At 42.0% G+C, this 18,385-nt stretch overlaps 2 protein-coding genes across 3 annotated transcripts in view; both read right to left on the bottom strand.

Moving 5' to 3' along the window:
- Window positions 1–8,929, bottom strand: part of LOC139393641 (mitogen-activated protein kinase kinase kinase 5-like) — a 35,503-nt gene extending 26,574 nt beyond the window's left edge. Inside the window, exons 1-8 of one of the 2 annotated variants that reach the window (XM_071141997.1) lie at window positions 8,477–8,929; window positions 8,154–8,293; window positions 7,226–7,413; window positions 6,749–6,917; window positions 2,885–2,991; window positions 2,401–2,571; window positions 1,854–1,966; window positions 1,263–1,422 (exon numbers count right to left, since the gene is read on the bottom strand). In XM_071141997.1, coding sequence (XP_070998098.1) covers window positions 1,263–1,422; window positions 1,854–1,966; window positions 2,401–2,571; window positions 2,885–2,991; window positions 6,749–6,917; window positions 7,226–7,413; window positions 8,154–8,293; window positions 8,477–8,807 — 1,379 coding nt within the window. In that variant the 5' untranslated portion in view covers window positions 8,808–8,929. The remainder of the gene's footprint in view (window positions 1–1,262; window positions 1,423–1,853; window positions 1,967–2,400; window positions 2,572–2,884; window positions 2,992–6,748; window positions 6,918–7,225; window positions 7,414–8,153; window positions 8,294–8,476) is intronic. The other variant, XM_071141995.1, reaches the window with a different exon arrangement.
- A 2,792-nt stretch (window positions 8,930–11,721) lies between these two features.
- LOC139393625 (smad nuclear-interacting protein 1-like) lies at window positions 11,722–18,179 on the bottom strand. The gene is made up of 4 exons (XM_071141994.1): window positions 17,872–18,179; window positions 13,998–14,121; window positions 13,197–13,825; window positions 11,722–12,946 (listed from the first exon to the last, which is right to left on the bottom strand). Exons 1-4 carry the CDS (start codon window positions 18,036–18,038, stop codon window positions 12,694–12,696), a joined length of 1,173 nt encoding a protein of 390 aa, XP_070998095.1. The 5' UTR covers window positions 18,039–18,179; the 3' UTR covers window positions 11,722–12,693.
- Window positions 18,180–18,385: the final 206 nt, after the last annotated feature.

Raw genomic sequence — 18,385 nt, 5'->3', positions numbered from 1 at the left:
GGGGTGATTTGCTGCAGGAGGGACTGGTGCACTTCACACAATAGATGGCATCATGAGGCTGGAAAATGATGTGGTTATATTGAAGCAACATCTCAAGACATCAGTCAGGAAGTTAAAGCTTGGTCACAAATGGGTCTTCCAAATGCACAATGACCCCAAGTATACTTCCAAAGTTGTGGCAAAATGGCTTAAGGACAACAAAGTCAAGGTATTGGAGTGGCCATCACAAAGCCCTGACCTCAATCCCATAGACAATTTGAGGGCAGAACGAAAAAGCATATGCGGGCAAGGAGGCCTTACAAACCTGACTCAGTTACACCAGCTCTGTCAGGAGGAATGGGCCAAAATTCACCCAACTTATCGTGGAAAGCTTGTGGAAGGCTACCCAAAACGTTTGACCCAAGTTAAATAATTTAAAGGCAATGCTACCAAATACTAATTGAGTGTATGTAAACTTCTGGCCCACTGGGAATGTGATGAAAGAAATAAAAGCTTAAATAAATAATTCTCTCTGCTATTATTCTGACATTTCACATTCATAAAATAAAGTGGTGATCCTAACTGACCTAAAACAGGGATTTTTTACTTGTAATAAATGTCAGGAATTGTGAAAAACTGAGTTTAAATGTATTTGGCTAAGGTGTATGTAAACTTCCGACTTCAACTGTATATATTTTTATGAGGCATACCCAGACCTCAACCTGTCCAGTTTCAACTGAAATGTTCTAAGATGAACTAGCTACAAGATGAACTAGCTACAAGATGAACTAGCTAGCTAACTTCATGATCTCACTGCAACACTGCTCATTACATCCAAATTGCTTGTCATAAGTATTTCAAAGAACTGTCAGTCAAGGCGAGCTCCCCCCACTCAGCCTATTAACTCCCCGCCCACTCAGCCTGTCTTTTCAGTCTTACTGATAGTTAGACATGAGAGAAGAAGTGCATTTCCTCAAATTTGGAGCATTTTTTAAATCGTGAAAAAATATAAAGTCTATTTTACATTTAATCCGGATGACTGTACTTGCCCTTTAACAGGATATTTTGAAATGTGGCCCCTCATCCTGGTTTCTAATAATCTCAATCTCAAAAAACAGGTTCATATAAACATCAGTGTTATTGAGGAATCTGTTAGTTAATGATATGCTCACATATTTCACATCAAGAATGCCTGCCTGGTCCCAGATCTGTTTGTGCTGTCTTGAATGTTTGCAGTGACAATGACCATAGGATCTAACAAGATGAACTGTGAGTCCTCTCACCACATGGGTGCATTGAGCCGGTAGAGTTTCTCTGAAGCCTCGATGACCTTCCTGTGTTCGTTGGCCAGGATGCTGGCTCCCAGGTAGAAGCCTACGTCCCAGTAGTCCTGCATCTTCTCCAAGCTGCCCTTCCTCCCCAGCAGGCTGCTCAGGGTCACGCCTGGAAACACACACAACAAACACAAACACACACGGGCGCAGACAGACACAGAGGTTGGATAGTGAGAATATATTTTTTTTTTTTCCTCAGGCTAACAGTATGGCATCGAAATGTAACGAAAGAAGACATGACATGCCACAGAAGCCCAAAAAGAATAACAGTGACATGCATTAATAAATAATGTAGGGGTGTAATTATTTAGTGTCCTTATGCAGGCTGTTAGTAATGATGATAGTGATTGGCAGGGAGTAGGACTGCACCAACAATTAGCCCACATTCACTGTGGTTGATTACCGGCATGGATAAAAAAAAAAAAAAACAAGGCAATTGTAGTTTACTTAAGCAATTATACAAAACAAAACATGAACACACTAGTTCACTTTGACAGGCTACTGATTCAGGGCAGTAGAGTGTCGGTGAGAACAATGTACCTATCTTGCGCAGCTCGATGGAGGTGTCAAATTCGTGGCCGGCAGCCATCAAGAGGACAACGTTGTTGATGCCGGAGTGAAGGGTTTGCTCTGTCTCGAAGGCTTTGCCGTACCTGGGGGAGAATTCGTGAAGGGAGATTAAAATGGATTAATTAATAAATGTATATTGCTGCCTAGTCAATGAGCTGACCTAAGCAATGTTTTGCTTAATAACAGCGTATCATATAGGATCAGGTGTGTCAGATGTCATAAGCCTGACACAAGGCGTCATGACTGTTTATGCCATCTGCCATTTCTTAATTCTAACAGTGTTATGCAGCCTTTATGACAGAGGACTCAAGTAAAGTGTAACTGAAAAGGATGGAGAGAACACAAAGGAATAACATAACATAGACTGATGTCGAGCCCTAGTAAGGAGGACTTGACTGGAGTGAGTGAAGGGATGCTGTGTGTACGGTGTGGATATTAGGACGACCGACAAGTCCGAGTGGCTTTGACACCAACTCCAAGGCTGTACTAATATGGACACCGTAATGGAAGGTCTCACCAGTAGCAGGCCTGGTCTCGACTGCGATGGTCTTTAAAGCCTGAGCTCATGAACATGTCTTTGTAGATACGGCCACAGAGGCAGTGCACGTCCGACGCCACCCGGTCACCTGACTCCACAATGGGCAGAATCACCTCCAGGGCCTTGGCACGGTCACCTGGACGATTCCTCCTGAAGGTCAAGGATTAGGAAACATTATGACAGATGGAATCCTCAGAATGAACAGCCTGTGTCGTGCTGAAAGTTAAAGTGTCGGGTAAATTTCTTGAAGAAAATCTGTGTGCTCGCTTCAGTCGTCTAAAAGAATAAAGATAGGGGAAAACAGTACGGTGCTTTCAGCAGGCCCCCTAATTAAGTGTTAAAATGGGGGTTGGCTCCAATCCATTTAGTGTCGTATACACATTATTTCCTTTTATGATATCATGTGAAAGACTATCGCCAAACAGAATATGTGAGCAATACACAAGTGGAGGAACAATGGTACCTGTTTAAAGCAAATATGTAGTGAAAATTGATATTCTGCTGGGAAGCCACCAAGCAGGTGGGCAAGTTGTTCAGGCTCTCTACCAGTTTGATAATGGCATCGTAGTCCTGAAGTCAGAAAAAGGACTGGATTAGAGCAAACCCTTTATCAACATTACAATGACCCCTCTGATTTCAAAGCATTATAAATTAGGCATAGCTGCAGACCCCTTTAATATTTTTAAATAGACATATAAAGTGAAGATCCTCCCTCAAATTGATATATTTTAACCCCTGCAGTACTTGTTATACATGCATGTGGGGTTGGGCGATGTCAACCTTTATTCAAACATGATTAAGAAGCTGTGACAAATGGTGATATAAAATGAATATCCCCCTTTATTTGCCAAGCCTAAAATATACACAGTACCAATCAAAAGTTTGGACACAACTACTCATTCAAGGGTTTTTCTTCATTTCTACATTGTAGAATAATAGTGAAGACATCCAAACTGTGAAATAACACATATGGAATCATGTAGTAACCAAAAAGGGGTTAAACAAATCAAAATATATTTTAAATTCTTCAAAGTAGCCACCCTTTGCCTTGATGACAGCTTTGCACACTCTTGGCATTCTCTCAACCAGCTTCACCTGGAATGCTTTTCCAACAGTCTTGAAAGAGTTCCCACATATGCTGAGCACTTGTTGGCTGCTTTTCCTTCACTCTGCGATCCAACTCATCCCAAACCCTCTCAATTGAGTTGAGCTCGGGTGATTGTGGAGGCCAGGTCATCTGATGTAGCACTCCATCACTCTCCTTCTTGGTCAAATATCACTTAGAGTCTGGAGTTGTGTTGGGTCATTGTCCTGTTGAAAAACAAATGATAGTCCCACTAAGCGCAAAGCAGATGGGATGGCGTATCACTACAAAATGCTGTGGTAGCCATGCTGGTTAAGTGTGCCTTGAATTCTAAATAAATCACTGACAGTGTCACCAACAAAGCACCCCCACACCATCACACCTTCTCCTCCATTCTTCACAGTGGTAATCATACATGCAGAGACCATCCGTTCACCTACTCTGCGTCTCAAAGACAATGCGTTTGGAACCAAAAAAATCAGCCTCATCAGACCAAAGGACAGATTTCCACCGGTCTAATGTCCATTGCTCGTGTTTCTTGGCCCAAGCAAGTCTATTCTTCTTATTGATGTCCTTTAGTTGTGGTTTCTTTGCAGCTTGAAGGCCTGATTCACACAGTCTCCACTGAACAGTTGATGTTGAGATGTGTCTGTTACTTGAACTCTGTGAAGCATTTATTTGGGCTGCAATTTCTGAGGTTGGTAACTTTAATGAACTTATCCTCTGCAGCAGAGGTAACTCCTTTCCTGTGGCGGTCCTCATGAGAGCCAGTTTCATCATAGCGCTTGATGGTTTTTGAGACTGCACTTGAAGGAACTTTCAAAATTGACTGACCTTAATGTCTTAAAGTAATGGACTGTCAATTCTCTTTGCTTATTCGAACTGTTCTTGCCATAATATGGACTTGGTCTTTCACCAAATAGGGCTATCTTCTGTATGCTAACCCTACCTTGTCACAACACAACTGATTGACGCAAATGCATTAAGGAGGAAAGAAATTCCACAAGTTAACTTTTAACAAGGCACACCTGTTAATTGAAATGCATTCCAGATGACTACCTCATGAAGCTGGTTGAGAGAATGACAAGAGTGTACAAAGCTGTCATCAAGGCAAAGGAGGGCTACTTTGATGAATCTCAAATATAAAATATATTTAGATTTGTGTTAACACTTTTTTTGGTTACTACATGATTCCATATGCGTTTTGACTGGTACTGTATATTTGTTTACATTGAAAATAGTACATACAGTTTAAAAAAATGGACACTAAAAAGTTGCTAAAACATATTTTAGTAGCCTATTCCTCTCTGTTGGAGCTGTGGCATAAAATAAGTGTGTGTCTGTGTGTGCCGACATATATTATGGGTTGTAAATAATGAAGGGTCCGGCTGCAGAGCACGCAACTCTGCTGTCCCCAGAACTGGATAATTATTCAATGATTTGCATTTTTGCCTAATCTTCCTCTCTTATTAGGCCTAATATGTTGTAGGTAGGTTCTGTACATTGCTAATAATAGGTTATTGAAGTAGGCCGACTCCACATATGATTTCTTTCATAAGCTTTGCTCAGCTGCAAGTTTCCTTTTAACTTCTCATTAGATTTTTCCCATCAAACTATTGTTTGCACAATTTCACTTCTTGTTGCCTGTAATATTTGCCATTCAAAATAAATGTTGTAGAAAATCACCTACAGATTCTGACTTTCACAAGTGTTCCCATTTGAAAGCTGTAACTTTAGGACATTAAAACACTTTATTAGAATGGCCTACTTGGGAAATATATTTTATAACTTTAACTAGTCTTAATGTTTTGATAGGCTATTTTAATTAGTAGGATTTGGCTTTTGGCAGTTTGGTTCGCAGCGGCAAGTAGGAGGGATGAATAACTTATTTTAGACTAAGCTTTGTTGAAACTACTCATTCTATTTGTCTATCTTGCTCTTGTATGAGCTACCTCTCATTGTTACCTTAGGACTATCATGTTAAGTTATTCAAAAACAACTTGAAACTGTCTGAGAAGTCTGTTAAATAAATGTATTGTTTGATCAGGAAGTAGTACAACGGGAGGAAGCCAGCATGCATAAAAACAGATGTCTAATTATTTTAAAATCCAAATGTTGTATTTTCTCTCCATTTGACTTGAATATGACACCGCATTGTCCCCTATAAAAATAAAAAAAATTATAGGCTTCGGCTATATGCCCATTGAGAAATAAAAAATATATGTTTCTGAAAGGACATTCTGCGCTGCTTTGGTGAAAATCTACATTGTTCTTTTGCATTCTGTAAATTCTTTGTAACATATTTATTGAAATAGGTTATGCAGGCTATAGCAAAGAAATAGCCCACTTGGCATGGCCCTGCTGTGGGCTGCCCAGTCAGCTCTTTTCTGTGAGGAGCCAATCAAGTCGAAACAGGCTATACATTGTCTGTCACAGCACGATGTCATCACCATCAGCGATAGCTGTCAATCGTCTTCGATATCCGATACTATCGTAATATCACCCAACCCTAAAAGTTCTTGCCTACAAATTAGACCCCGGATAAGATTAGTTTATTTTTTTACTTAGAATAACCTTGGAGGGCTGCTATCTAATCATTGTTAGCATTCAACCCATTTAAATATTGGTCTTTGTGTTCACAGAGAAAGAGCATTAATGTTTCAATGAAGGTAGTCAACCAAACACAGTCAACCATCATGCAGACTGTAGATCCGCCACACTAACACACAGGTTTTAAAGGTAGATTTGGCGATATATGCAGTAAACTGCAGAGTTGGGCCAATTTCCACACCAACTAAAAGCATGAGGAACGAGGCTAAATTTCTCAGCTATTTTGGTACCGCAGCTATCACATTGCAGCAGTTTCTCTGTGTGAACTGTCTTGCGTCCCGCTTATCTGCAATATGTGTGGTTCATTCTTCTGCTCGTGGTAACTTCATATCGCCGATTCTCTGTTTAAAACACCACAAAAGCATTCCACAGTCATAAAAGTGAGCCCATGCCAAAAAAATATACTGCACAAACAACAGCCAACATAAAATAAACAAGGGCAGTCTTGACACTGGCAAACACAGAACCACTGAGCACTAGGTCGTGTTCATTAGGCACCAAATGGTAGGGACTACCTGGACTTGTCCGATAAGAAGAGCTCGTTTTCATTTTCTATTACACAATGCTTTGCTACGGTGTAACCTAATGAACATGATCCAGGTCCCTGTCCCTCGCTCCCATAGCTAAGCCCACCTGGACATCCCGGTACGACAGCAGTAGGTTCATGATGATGTCTGGGCTGAGCAGCTCCACCGTGTCAAGGCGCTTCTGGATGCGACCCAGCTCCAGACTCAAGTCCTGGCCACTGAAGCGCTCCCGAGCCGTGCGGATCTCGTGCCGGATGGACTCCCGGAAGTACTCACTAATAAGAGAGTCAGTTTTACCCTTACGCAAGGCACTTAACCCCTGAAAATGCTTGTGATCCAGGGGCATATATTGTATATAGCACAAATGACTGATAATAGCTCATGTCTAACTGAAAGACATTTGCAGTTGGGCAGTCTAGACATTTCCAAGCTTAACCATGTACTTTATTTGCTGCTACTCTCCCACCCAACCAAGCTATCGAACCAAGCAGATGGGTTGAGCAAAAAAACAAAGTGGAAGACACAACGAGGGAGTCATAAGGGAATAATAAGACATGCAGCGTGGGAGGCATGACATGCTGACCTGGCATGAACGTGCACATTGTCCAGCAGTTGGATGAGCCTCTCTACTAGTGGGGTAAGGAGGGGTTCCAGTTGGAAGCTTGGCTGCATCAGTTCTTTGATGCCGTTTACGAGGGTCGCGTCGCAGGCAAACACCTTGCCCTGTGGCAACACTACATACGGGATGAACGTGTAGCTCCCACACTGCTCCTGAGGGAAGACACACATATGGGCATTAGCATACGAGCTCTCACTCACAAGCGTTACCTATATGCAGCATACATAAACATTATGACCAAATCCCAGCACACGATTAGCAAACAGAAACATATACAATATTCACTTTGGAACCACTGTATTAACGTGTGTTAAAATATTAGAAAATGTTTTTTTGCTTAATCCCATCTCTGCAAAAGCTGTATAAATATAAATGAGGTGATGTTCCATTGTCATATGCCTGCTTGAGGACTTATGACAATGGAGTACTCATCTTGCTACCTTATCCATTCCAGAGTGGTATCATGCTGCTTTAAACACACATATCTACTAAACACACACATCTGCTTGATAGGCCTAAGAAAATCCATTGCCCTATAAACCTGTAAAATACTGCAATTCAACCTTTGTTCAACAATCCAGAGAAAACAACCTCAGGATCAATCTATATCAGGAAAATTAGGGCTATAAAAAGTCACAAATCCTTATTTAAAAAAAAAAAAAAAATGTAAGTACAGAAGTAGATATTGGCAATATTATGCAACTGGTGGTGTGATTGTTGTGGCAATGGAAGGGACATCTTTATGGCACTGTAGCCTACTTCTTCCAAAATGTCACACCCTAAAATCTGTTTACAACCCAAATTCCTCCCCAAAGTGAGCTGGCAAAAGCCTCACTTGGTCCCTTCGTCAATCATTTAATAATTGTAAACTCTCACGATACCCTGCGTGTACCTTGAGTGCTTGCAGGTCACTGTCCTGCTTGTAACAATACAGGATGATGTTATTGGTCATGCTGAAGCTCTCTCTTACACCCAGGTGATAGAAGAGTGACTGCTGGCAGCAAGTGTCACTAATTTCCACCACTGCAACATCTGTCAAAAGAGAAGGGTCAAATTGGGTGTCGAAATTCGAAAACACCCGTGCAGCCCCGGTACACACTTAAAATACCTGTGTGTGCAGAACACACACTAACTTTTTGGCCAACAACAATTTAGAAGAATGAAGTAGTGTGGTGTGGCAAATGCCTTGCTGACAGTCGACATGACTATACTTGCCTGCATTGTAGAATATATCAAGAATGTCAGTCGTCCCAAGCGATATCCTCTCGAAAGGAATTGTTTTGAACACCGCGTGCGTGTCCGCGCAGGCTTCTTTCACAGACTTCAGTGACAGGTTCTCTTCTGTCTGTGGCAGGGATGCATCCTCAACGACAATGTATACAACAGCAACAGCCCTAGTCCGGCTCCGGGGTGAAATAATGTGCTTATTCGAGGTGCTGAGATCAATAGCCAAAGGGTCCTGCCATAAACTTCCAGCTGATACCCAAACAGGATCCTTTCTCTTGACCTCGTGCAGGCTCATACGCCTGCGTTCGGTGGTATACATTTTCCCAAATATTCAAGGACGCATATTCCAGTGTGTCATAGACAGTGCAGCTCTGTTCCTGTAAATTCCCCAGGTGCGTCTCGTCTCCAGTGTCATTCCGCGAACAGTTCCCTACACGCTTTCAACCCCTCCCATATCCCCGGCTGCGAACTCGCCCAACGTCCACACGCAAACTTCAAACACAGGACACGTTACAATATGGAATTTAACAAACGTCTTTCTCATTGGTGTAGCAAGTGTTCATGTGCACCTGAACATCGCATCCACTTTGGTATTTTATTAGGATCCCCATTAGCTGTTGCAAAAGCAGCAGCTACTCTTCCTGGGTTCCACACAAAACATAATACAGAACATCAATAGACAAGAACAGCTCAAGGACAGAACTACATAAAACATTTTTAAAAGGCATATATATATGTAGCCTACATATCAATGCATACACACAAACTATCTACCGGTAGGTCAAATTAACTGTTAGGTTTACAGAGGCTCCTCTATGACCTCTGCTGGCGTAGCGAGAAATTCGTTTGGTGGGCCTGCAGAAATGTTGCTATTGAGATACATTTGTCGTTTTATTGCTAATCTCATGCTATTCTACACATTTTGCTATGATGCTGATAGAAAATATTTATATTTTAAAGCTAATTTCCTATAATTCTACACATTTTGCAGAGGGAGAAAGAAGTGTGTTTATTTCCATATTGTAATGTGTCCTGTGCTTTTTAGTTTGCGTGTCTCAGAGCTCCATGTCTTATCTGTCACGTCCGTGCATAATGGGAGCACTGGCCATTCCATAAGTGATACTTTTGCCACCTTTAGGCCTGTAGAACTATTGTTATTAAACATCTATGGCCTGGTATACCCCAACCTGCTATAGCTGGTTTAGTAGGGTAGGACAGGTTAAGGCTTAAGTTTTCAATTTAGATTTAACTCTGTATTTTGAGAGTCTGTTCATTTTGTAAATATGTAGATTATGTAAATATTCATTCATTTGATTTCATCATTGACTGGGAACCACCTTTCACTGTGAAAAAAAACGGGACACCATGTTGCACTTGATCCTGCTACTTACTGCCTATAAGGCTGCTTCAACATTGAGTCTCTACGACAGCATCAGAGAAAATTCGGCATTTTTCAAGCTCATTTCCTGCAATTCTACACATTTTGGAATGGGGCAGAGACTTTTTGTTGTTGCAGCTTTAAAGCTAATATCCTGCAATTCTACACATTTTGCCATGAGGCAGAAAACCAGAACTGTGTTATGTCCAAAAACATTTCAAGGGGAATGCAAGAAGTATTGATGGAGTACTATGGGAGCCTCCAAGACCCATGTTGCCCAGGGTTAAGAACATACATTGTAGAAAAGGCGCTAGGCTTTATGTTATATTTGTTCTTAATATCGACATTAATAGTAGAATGATAGTGTTTCGCATTATTCTTTCCCCAAAAATGTATCAGGTCCACACAAAATTGCATTTAAGGGTAAAGCTTTCTTATTGGTCAACACAAGACGACCATATCGTGGTCAAATTGACTGAGTTTCCTTTCGCTTCAGTACAGGTTAGCTGACGTCACAAAAACGGTGCGCAAGCTTAAAGGGCAGCAGGCCGTGTGTTATGGTTCTGGATGGCCAGATAGCTAGCAACAATGACAAGAAACTGAGTGGTGGTGAATCCTTAGTGGCTCGTTTCAGCCCAGTTGATCTTGTTCTTAATACCATATCTTATTTGAAAGGTGTTTTGACTGATGTCACATCTATGATAATATATCCCCCAAAAATGCTATCTAACCAACAACCTAAGGACGTATTTGAGAAAGAAACAAGTGCTCATTGTGCAACTTTGTGTTTTCAATAAACATTGGAGATGGACTGTTGACAAATGCCGTCAAAAATCTATGCCAACCCCGTGTTTTGCCCCATAGTTGCGCACTTGTTGGTTTTGTTGCTAAACAATCAATCCCTTCTATATCCCCAAAGTAAGATTCCACAGCCACAGTCAAAGGTTGACCACAAAAAAAAAAATAGTTTAGGGTTTTAATTTAAGGTTAGCATTGCGGTTGTTAGGGTTACATTAAAATGTTAAGAGAAATTGTAGAAAAGGGTAGGGATTATGACTTTGTGGTTATAGAAACGAGTGACGACCAATTGACTGGGGCTGTGCGATTTCTACATGTTTGACATTTGCTGGCCCCAGTCAATTTGACAAGAGACAGTTCGTCTTTTGTTGACCAATAAGGCTGCACCATTAGAATGAAGTTGTGTGGGCCCCCAATAAAAAAAAAATGGAAAATGTATCACTATATATATATTAAGGACTTTCATGAAATTACAATGCAAAAATGTTACATCTAGTTAAAAAATAGATATTACATTGTATTGCATTACACCCTCTAAACTTATTTGATAGATACCAGTCTTTGGACAAAATATGTTCAATATGTTGTGGTTAGCAATATTCATGTAATTTTTCATCTGGCAGTATCTCTGTGGCCCACACTTTGAGAACCACCAGGGATATTCAACTCCTAACCTACGAGTCCGGAGCCCGCTGGTTCTCTGTTCTACCTGATAATTAAATTGCACACATTTGGTGTCCCAGGTCTAAATCAGTCCCTGAAAAAAAAATGCTGTGTAACTGGCTTTGAGGTCCAGAGTTAAGGTTGAGGGGTCTACGTGATACTATTACTGATGATATGACAGAACGTTACACAAAGCAGAGCAGCTTAGGACTGCAGGCGAGGCTAATAAACCTGAAATAACCGTGGTTATCAGAACTTTGGGTACATTAGTCTGTAGAGCTTGCGAAATGTACCTCTGGTTTATAACTTGATGTGGCTTACTGTGTGGTTATGATGGTTTACTTGAACATACAACCATCAAATTTACAGCGAACAAATATCAACAAAACTAAGAGTCTTTCACAACCTTTATGTACAATACAAAACATCTAAAAATTGAACTACAATGGGGTTCAAAAAAGTAAAAAACAAAATTGTCTTTGTAGTGGGAATAGTCATGCTGTACAATCTTTCTCCAGAAACCTCCATAGCCTACAGTCAATTCGGTAGTAAAGAATGGGTAAATGAGAATACACTGCGACACACATTTTTTCCTACGTCACAAGCAGCACACATTTAAAGCAGATACATACACACGTATGCTTTCTTCACTCCTTGTTGCAACGCTCAAACCCAAATACAGTACACTATATGATGAATCCAGCGTTCACATTCAATACATCCAGTGTATTTACAGTTAAGGTCTGGACATAGGCTAGCCTTCAGCAATATACTAATTTGTATTCAATGTTCTATTCCAAAAATATAATAACAAAATAATTTTTTGTAAAGTAACTTCTTTCTGGCATTGAGCACTTGTGTTGAACGTAAGCAGTCAGATATATTGGGGGGGGGGGGGGGAAATCAACCACACTACTGATCTTAAGCTAATGTCCTGAGAATAGAGTACTGAGACCTGTTACTGCAGGTTAAAGCAGGTTTTTATGACCACCAAAGAGACCACAGAATTCTCCTACCCCTCTTTTTATTTGTTCCGTTAACCCTGAAAGTTGCTTAACCCAACACGCCACCTGTGCAGTTCATTGTTCCATCCGTGTTAAGGAGATGGCCAACAGGCGGTAGGCATCAGTGAACATTATTTTCCAACAATACACTTGACTGGATAATCCGTGGCCCTGTCAGAATAGTTGAAAGAACGCACATTTCCTTCCTTGTTTGTTTCCCTGAGGTAAGCACATATTTACTAAGCAAAATCCTACTATTTTCAACAATCCAACCAATTAAGCTCTGCAATTACTTCAAAAAGGAAAGCAGGACGGAAGTGCGCATTGTGCAACTATTTCGAAAAGGCTCAGAGGTCTTGCATTCACGCATCCAGGCCCTCGTCATCTTCCTCCGCCCTGGCGTCCACCTCGGCTGTGTCGGAAAACTCATGCAGCAGGACGTACTCTCGGCTACTGAAGCCAAACTTGAGCACGTCCTTCTCCTTGAGCTCGTAGTACCGCTGCGCCTCGATGCGCTGGTTGTTCAGGTAGGTGCCATTGCCCGAACCTAGGTCAATGATGTAGGGCTTCACCCGCCGCCCGCCAGTTCCATCCGAACGCGTGAACTCCACCAGCCTGGAAATAAGCAGAAAGAACTACATTACCCAGAGGTTGAAAGTGTCCCGACCTAGAGATTGAAATCACATAAACTCAACAGAACTACATTAACCAGATGTCATAAGTGTCAGAACTCAACAAAATGTAGGGAAATTATGTAAGTGGGAAAATGGCATAATTTCAAAACAGAGACCATTTTCGAAGGATTAGCAGACTAATGTCATCCCGAGGGCCTGATTTGAACAAACAAGTGATTATCAGATCTCACCTATACTGGAACACAGCGTGCTGTTTGGAGCAGGATGGGTGGTCAATGGGAATATCAGCAATCTTCCTCTGCCGCCCCATCAGGTATGCACTCTGCCTGTGGACGTACATGACCGGGAGCTGCTCATCGTTCTTGAAGGGGTACAGTCGCCACCTGCGCTTGGGGATGCGAGCCTCGGGGGGCTCGTTGTACTTGATCACTTCCCCCCTGAACGTGTTGGTATCTTCTGTGAGCGCACCGGACAGTTCAAAGTTGGGCTTCTCTTTATCGACTGGGGGGCTGTCTTTGCCCTCGCCACCCTCTTGGGTACCTTGTCCGAAAGCTTGTCCCCCGTCATCGTTCTCCTCAAACCGGTGCCGGTTGTCCCGTCGTTGATTGTCGTGCTGCTGTCTCTCTGCCTGCTGCTCCTGGAAGGAGCGGGATTCTCGCTCTCTGGGCCTGTCCCCACCTCCACCCCGCTCTCTCTCTCCTCGTTTTCTCTCCCTGGGTCTGTCAGACTCTCTGGGTCCGTCAGCCTGCTCCCACCTACTTCGCCGCACTGGTGGCTCCGAGGGCTCTGGCTTGTCGTTGCGGTCGCGCCTTCTATGGTCATCGGCACCCCGGTCAGCACCGCGGTGGTCACCCTGCTCCTGTTGGGGAGACAGTGAGACAGGAATATTAGCCTAATTCCCGAGTCAAGCACCGGGACAAAATTAGTTGGTAAAGTGTTTTTATTTAAAGAACATATTTGCTGCATTGAAAGTTTTACATTAATGCATTTCCCCAATTGTTACATTTACTCATAAGTAGTGACAGAATCACCCGCTTTATTTTCACATCGGCACCACGGGGAGGGCTTCGGCTCCTGCCGGTGTTTTTGGGCGATCTGTCTCGTCTTCCCAACGCCCTTCTACCTGGCAAATGACCTTTTGCCCTGGGTGGCGATCTAGTCAATCAAATCAACAAGGAAAGGCTTTAAAACCAATAGTTAATTTAACACCAAGGCTAGCTAGCTACAACGGACAGCTCCTATTGTATTCTTCTCTGAGCGACATCTGACAAATAATTCGGAATACGGGGTTCGACATACAGGATGGCCGCTGGCCTAGGGAGTCAATAATCCGTGTCAGTGGCCTGCTTGAGCCAGAGAAAAGTAAATATTGTAATAATACAATTTTCAATCTGGGATATAGATTTGATGAAAAACAGAAATTCCCAAAGCTGTTACTTCTTTATGCACATTATTTATAACACGCACCGCACACATAGCCGTTGAGAAAAATATAATCTGTCGGGCAGCAAGAGGATGCATCTCTCAACTGGTTGTTGCGTAGAGCAGCTCACAGAAGATGTTTCAACTTATGCTAACTACCAGTAAAAGCTAAGGCAACAATGGGTATGTAAACCGGGTATTTAAAAAGTCTGGTCCGAAGTCATGGTTAAATCGTTGATGCGCAATTCAGGCATCAGGCTCTGTTTGAATGTCATCAGGCTCTGTTTGAATGAACATTTCTAAATGCTTTCCTAAAAAACCTTCCCAATTTGTTTTGTAAACTCTGGCATCACAATTAGGCTACATGGTACAGTATAGAAACACCATTAGCCAAACTGTCTCTTGCTAGGTGCGCAATTGAATTGAATGGCAATACCCTCCTCCAACATCAAATTTTTTCCTGACCTCAAACGTGGTCTCCTGATGTGGTTTAAGCAGTTTGGGACTTAGAACATCACATTTGTATCGTTTTCTATATATAAAAAGTGTAATTTTGAGGGTGAAACCCAGACAAAAACAGGAAACCCCAGAAACTGGGAAAATGGACTTTAGCAAAAGATAACTGATTTTATAGGGTCTTTATAGAGTACTGCTGACTGTTAAAAATCACGAATAACACCCTTTGATATTACGTTAAGGTTTTATAAACAATCAATGTAAATATTATAATGTCAAGTTACGATGCAATTATTAGTGTGTGGAGGGTAAGTTATTATAGGCTACTTGCTCAGCCTGCAAAATATGTATACAATCAACTGATATTTAAATTATGCGCGCATTATATTTTTCCTGTGGGATCTTGGCCCGGGACAGTGTATAATTTCTTCCATTTGGGCCAGTGGCTTTCAGTTGGCACTGGGCTGGTGTGTCACCGGCAAATTTACCATTTATAGCTAGTCTGATTAATCCGGCTGTAATACTAATGACTGCAAAATCATGTAAATGTTCCTTAAAAAAATGTCCTTAAAACGAACCATATACCTACCGGCTCTCTAAAAAGTTGGGTAAACAATACTTTCCTGTGGATATTTTCTCAAATTTGGAGAAGATGAAGGACAAACCACTCAGACAACCAGTAATGTTTAAATGTAATTTTATCCAACATTCTGGAGGCATGAGTTTCAGGCTGCGTCCCATTTATCGGTGTATTACTGCCTGATTAATCAGACTAAACACATACAAGGCCCTCCCTCGTCCTCCGTTGGGCAAATCCGACCATGACTCCCTTCTCCTGCTTCCTGCTAACAAACCAAAGCTCAAAACAGGACGTACCAGTGATGTGCTCAATATGGAGGTGGTCGGAAGCAGACGCGAGGCTACAAGACTGTTTTGCTAGTACAGACACTTGTGATATGTGAAAGGGCCTGCAGATGATAAGGGATTAAAGGGAAACCCAGAGTTGCCCAGCGATGCAGAACTCCTAAACAAGCTAAATGCCTTTCATGCTCGCTTCAAGGAATAGAACACTGTGCCTTGCTTGAAAGCCCATTTTTCCAGATGACTGATATCCAATTTGCATACCGCCCCAACAGATCATGCAATTTCAATTGCACTTCACAATGCCCTCTCCCACCTGGAGTGTGCAAGAATGCTTTTCAGACTACATCTCAGCGTTCAACACCATAGATCATCACCAAGCTAGGGGACCCAGTGACTGAACCCCCCAACTCTGCAAATGGATCCTGGGTAAGCAACAACAACTGCCACGCTGACCATCAACACAGGTGCCACTCAGGGGTGTTCGCTTAGTCCCCTCCTGTACTCCCTGTTCACCCACGCAGCTGCACAACTGCAACACCAAGTTTGCTGACAACACGACACTGGTAGGCCTGATCACCGACGAGTAAGCCTACAGGGAGGTCAACAGAGCCTTAGAGTGTGGTGCCAGGAAAACAACCTCAACTTCAGTAAGACCAAGGAGCTGATTGTGGACTATAAGAGAAAGAGGGGAGAGCATGCCCCCTGTGGTTCCTTAGCATCCACATCACTAAGGACTTTACATAGTCCACATGCACACCTGCAGTCGTGAAGAGGGCACAGCAGCGTCTCTTCCTCAATAGCCAGTTAATGGTACCAGAACTATCTGCATTGACCCTACACACACTCACTAGACTACATACACGACACTGACACTTCCACACAGACAATACAAACTACACACGCACACACTTTTACACGCATCATTTGCTGCTGCTCCTCTTTATTTTACTCATCATCATCTATCCTGATACCTAGCGACTTCACCGTCTTCATGTGCATATCTACCTCAAATAACTCGTACTTATGCACATTGACCTGGTACTTGCTGTATATACTGTCAAATCAAATACAATGTTATGTCACATGTGCCGAATAATAGACCTTACCGTGAAATGCTTAATTACAAGCCCTTAACCAACAATGCAGTTAAGAAAATATTTCCTAAATAAACTAAATATATAAAAAAAATATTTTTATTAACAAAATCAAACGAGGCTTTATACAGGGGGTACTGGTACCGAGTCAATGTGCAGAGGTACAGGTTACGGTAGTGCCATTCTTGTGTATTTTATTCCTCGTTACTATTTTATTTTTAAACTCTCATTTCACGGTAAAGCCTCCAGTGTGTGACAATTGTATTTGAATTCTAGCTAGCTATCACTGTTTCCAGTCAACTAACATTAAATGAACTAGCTAATTGAGGGGAAACTGGCGGCATTCAGTCATTTACTTTGCCCACTACCACCTCATAAGAACTAGATACAATCATGACACCGTGTTAACGTTCAGAAAAGTCAATAAATCATCACTTCCATAAGTCTTTCAAGACATAGGGAACTTATCAGCGAGAAATTTTTTTAAAAAATACACCCAATAACAGTTTTGCAGATCCATTCAGCTATGGTGGCCTCCACCAGATGAAACTATGCTTACACAGGTGTTGGGCTGGAGCATGCTAGCTAGATAGCCAATTAGCACAGGTGGTCGGTCGCCTCGTCTTCGGAAACAAGGGCTTTAACGTGGAGACATGTCAGTGTGGGAACACTGCGTGTATCAAATTAGCCCTTTGTTTTTTGAAAATTATTATTTATTTGAAAAATATGCTTCCAAATCCGTACCGCCAGCGACGCGTGTTAATGTTCAGATTGAGCGTCGGTGCTCATAACAAAACTCCCCGTACAGAAGACGCCGTTGTTCAATGACTTGTGTAATGTAATGGAACAAGAGTCGTGACCAAGGGCTACTTGAGGGTTAACGTTACACGACTAAAGCATAACAATAACGCCTACTAGTAAGCTAACTAAATCGTTAGCTTGCTCAATCGTTAACTTAGTGGCTAGCTAGTTGCTATTATTGAAATTGTGTAACATCATAGCCTTGCAACCCTACGGTGTAATTTGTGTTCGCTAACTACAATACTATACACCCATGAAATCAGGCTACCTGCTCGTTCGTCTCCTCTGTGGCGGTGGGCTTGGGCTGCCGTTGGACCCCGAACTCGAGCGGCGTGATCTCTGGGGCCTAGCAGGGCTGAGTTTCTCTTGTTTGATTTTCGGTTTTGAGTCCCGCACCGGGGATTCCACTCTTTTATGCCGTCTCTCTTTATCCATTATGAAACTTAACCAATAGTTGTAAATCGACTAAATAAAGTTCATCGCGAATACATATGTATAAAAAGTGAACAACAAACGCTGAGAAAGTTCTCTATTGTGCGCAAGGAAACGCTTTTCCGTTTCCGGCAGAACGCTTTAAATATTTTTCACCGTGACTATGGACTAGTTCACTTTAGTTCCGTTGTAATATTGCAGACATATTCTATCATCTTTTCAATAAGGTCATACACCTACACAATGTTATACTTAAATGTATGTACTTAATTTTCCTTCCCCATTTCATAGCGTCAAGTTTGAAACAACTCCGAATCATGCCTTCGAGCAGCTCGGATAGGTTAGTGAGT

This window comes from Oncorhynchus clarkii, chromosome 3, assembly GCF_045791955.1.
Source record: "Oncorhynchus clarkii lewisi isolate Uvic-CL-2024 chromosome 3, UVic_Ocla_1.0, whole genome shotgun sequence".
Lineage (NCBI taxonomy): Eukaryota > Metazoa > Chordata > Actinopteri > Salmoniformes > Salmonidae > Oncorhynchus > Oncorhynchus clarkii.
Note: the sequence above shows the minus strand (reverse complement) of the source record. Positions and strands in the feature narration are given on the sequence as shown.